Source organism: Hydra vulgaris, chromosome 12, assembly GCF_038396675.1.
Source record: "Hydra vulgaris chromosome 12, alternate assembly HydraT2T_AEP".
In the NCBI taxonomy this organism is placed as follows: Eukaryota; Metazoa; Cnidaria; class Hydrozoa; order Anthoathecata; family Hydridae; genus Hydra; species Hydra vulgaris.
The window spans coordinates 35,681,210-35,684,367 of record NC_088931.1 but is presented as its reverse complement, the minus strand read 5'-3'; the positions used below and the strand labels follow the sequence as shown (position 1 = coordinate 35,684,367).

General features: G+C 32.0%; 1 protein-coding gene across 1 annotated transcript; it reads right to left on the bottom strand.

The window, feature by feature from the left end:
- Positions 1–241: 241 nt before the first annotated feature.
- Positions 242–1,586, bottom strand: LOC136088083 (uncharacterized). Its single transcript, XM_065811740.1, has 2 exons — positions 799–1,586; positions 242–668 (listed from the first exon to the last, which is right to left on the bottom strand). The coding sequence occupies exons 1-2, from the start codon at positions 1,584–1,586 to the stop codon at positions 242–244; spliced, it is 1,215 nt and encodes a 404-aa protein (XP_065667812.1).
- Between the last annotated feature and the right edge of the window lie 1,572 nt (positions 1,587–3,158).

The window sequence follows — 3,158 nt, the reverse complement described above, 5'->3', positions numbered from 1 at the left end:
ATATATACAAAATATTCAATTCAAAAAAAGTCTAAAAAGTTTACCCATTCATAGTAAAATTGTATTAGTCCAAAAAAATGTTACAATTTGCAAATTCAATAAACTTTATAAACCATTCTGGCAGCATATATAGCAGTTTAAAATTTAACGGAAATGAGTTAGTACAAAGGAATATGGAAAATATTATTTTATTACAAAACTTATACGCACAATATTTTATCATCAGTCTATCATTTTTTGTCTACAGTTTGATTTTAATATGACGTTTCTTCAACTGAACCCATTGTTTAACAAGATGTTCGGGGTTAACTCCTTTACAAAGTTCTTTTTCGCACTTCAGTAGCATGAGACTATCCAATCTCTTGTCACTCATTGTTGTTTTCAGATGTGATTTTACAATCTTGAGTTGACTGAAAGAACGCTCATTTGATGCTACACCATTAGCAGCTGTAATTACAAAAATGTATAGTTTATGGGCTTGTTTCAGTATATCCTTTAACTTCACAACATGGTACAAAATGTCTTGCAGCATCTTGACTGGTGTTCTTGATGTCTTAAAATCTTCATCACCTTCTTCTAAACAGATATCTATCAAAATTTCCATCTGGCCTTTCAGCACATGAACGTCTGGAATATGATCCTTGTATCCAGGAGGAAAAATTTGATTGCTTTTGTTAAGTTTTCAATACTCAAATTATCCTCATTTAACGGAAAACTAAAAATTTTGGTGATAGGGTCAAATATTTCCTTTATTGCTGCCAATTTTTTGGTTAAACCCATGGCTAGAGAGTCAATGACCTCTTTGAATTCTTTCCGTAAAAAGCTTTCATCTCGATTGCTATTAATCTATGGTGTCGTTTGTAATCGTTTTCTGCATCAATGTGTAATTTCCTAGAAAATATTATTGCACTTTCAATCAAATTATTCATAGCATCTGTATCGTTACTGATATTTTGTATGTTCTTGGCAGTACTTTCAATTACATTAATACTGTCAATGACATTGAAGTTTGGACTTTCTAAGATTTCTGTTAATATTTTTATCTTCTCAATGATATTCTTCATGAAGAAAAGAGTAATAATGAAATCAAAAGTTGTTACTTTTTTCAGAAGTCCCATTGGCTTAGTTCTCGTGTTAGTATCAAAAATCTTATTATTTGAGATGCTCTGAAGAAGATCAATAACCTTCTCCAAACACTGATTAAAAGCCTTAAAAGATTTTGCTCGTGCAATCCATCTTGTTCTAGACAGGTTTACAAGCTGTATTGCAATGTCAATGTCTTCAAGTTTTTCTATTAAATGACTAAATCTTTTTTTGCTTGATGTGAAGAAAACATGCAACTGTTCGAGGACCTTAAGCAATTGTCGCATTAAAGCAATAACATTGCAGGCATGTTCAAGAGCAGTGTTTGCTCTGTGGTCTTGACAAGGTATGTAAGGTACATTATGGCCAACTTCTTCTGTTATATACTTTTGTACTCCTTTAAATTGTCCAGACATTGAACTCGCGTGGTCATACGATTGAAAAGCCATCTTTGATGTGTCAATGCCTTCTTTATTTAAAGAAGATAAAATTAGCTCAGCCATCCCTTTTCCAGTCTTATCAGTGCATTCGACGGATTTCAAAAGCCTTTCCCGAATCTCACCGTTCTCAAGTTAATAATATTCGTGTCATCCTTTTCATCTCCGTCATGAAACTGGGTTAAATGATCTGATTTAGAATTTAATTCTGTAAATTTCTCAGCTTGTTCCTGGACTACAACATAACCTGGGTTTTCCCCTTTTGCATCATTATCTTGAATTTTTGAACTTGCGTCCTCTTCAAATTATATTAGAAGACGTTGTTTCTTCTTCTATGGATATACCACATGTTGAAGTCGCTGTTTCAATTATTATCAAGTCTAACTTTGTATGTTCACTACTTTATATTTCATCATCCACTTCGATATCAATACCAGCATTCTGAGGTTCCATTTTTCGTTTTTTTGAAACTAAGGAGGCTACAAAAGGATTCTCTGGGGCTCCCACTGTTTGTATATGAACCTTTCTACCACCATGAACGGATCTTTCATGACTGGTTTTATAGTCGTTATTAAATACTGCTTTGCATACGCAACGTTGTAATTTATATCTTTTGCTATTCATATTTAGTGCTGGAAAACAAACGCAGATACTATAATTTACAGTAATTTTTAAATGATTTAATGTTTATAAAAGTTATCACTCTTAATAATTGTGATAAGAGTCTTATAATAATAGACCTTTGAAAATTTTTGATGGATTTTCGCAAACATTTTAATTTAACTAGAAAATATTTTTTGATTTTATAACCGATTTCCCAACTGTCCCAACTCGTGGTATAGAAATTCCCAACTTTTCTCTTTTCTAGAATCTGGGAGGGGGAGACTCCCCCCCTACCCGTCCAAGGCGACGCCCCTGTACATATATATATATATATATATATATATATATATATATATATATATATATATATATATATATATATATATATATATATATATATATATATATATATATATATTTAAAATTTTTGAATTATTCTGGGAATTTTTATTTTATTTTTTAAGCGCGATAGATCACTCCTAAAACTAATAAAGAGCGTATTAAAAATTCTGCAAAATATTTTTTTCAGCAATGGGTATATATACTTTTTAAATTATAAAAAATAGAAATATATTGGAAAACTTTTGAAAAACGACTTTTGGCCACATTTTTATGATTTGGATTCATAGTGCAGCTGCGAGAAGCAAAAATTCCGCCTCTAGTTTAGAGGTCAAAACCAGATGGGAAGCAGAAGCCACTGGAGACGGCCTCTAAATTTATTTTGCCTCCAAAATATTGTTTAAAGATGGCCACCAACAGCTTCCTCCTCCCTATTGGCGGCTTTCAAAACAATCTGTCTTGTAAAAGAACTCTGGCGGTGACGGTAGCAAATTATAGATGGAAGCCAGAACATTCTGCAGTCACAAATATTTCAACACAATCTCTGCCGAAGAAAAGTGGAAATAAGAAAGTTTCTTCCGTTTAGCAACTCTCTTTTATACTAATGTTTTTATTTTGATTTTACTATAACGGCTTTAGATCATAGTTGAAAATTTCGACTTTCAGGACTTACTCAAGGCTGAATAACAAACAAAT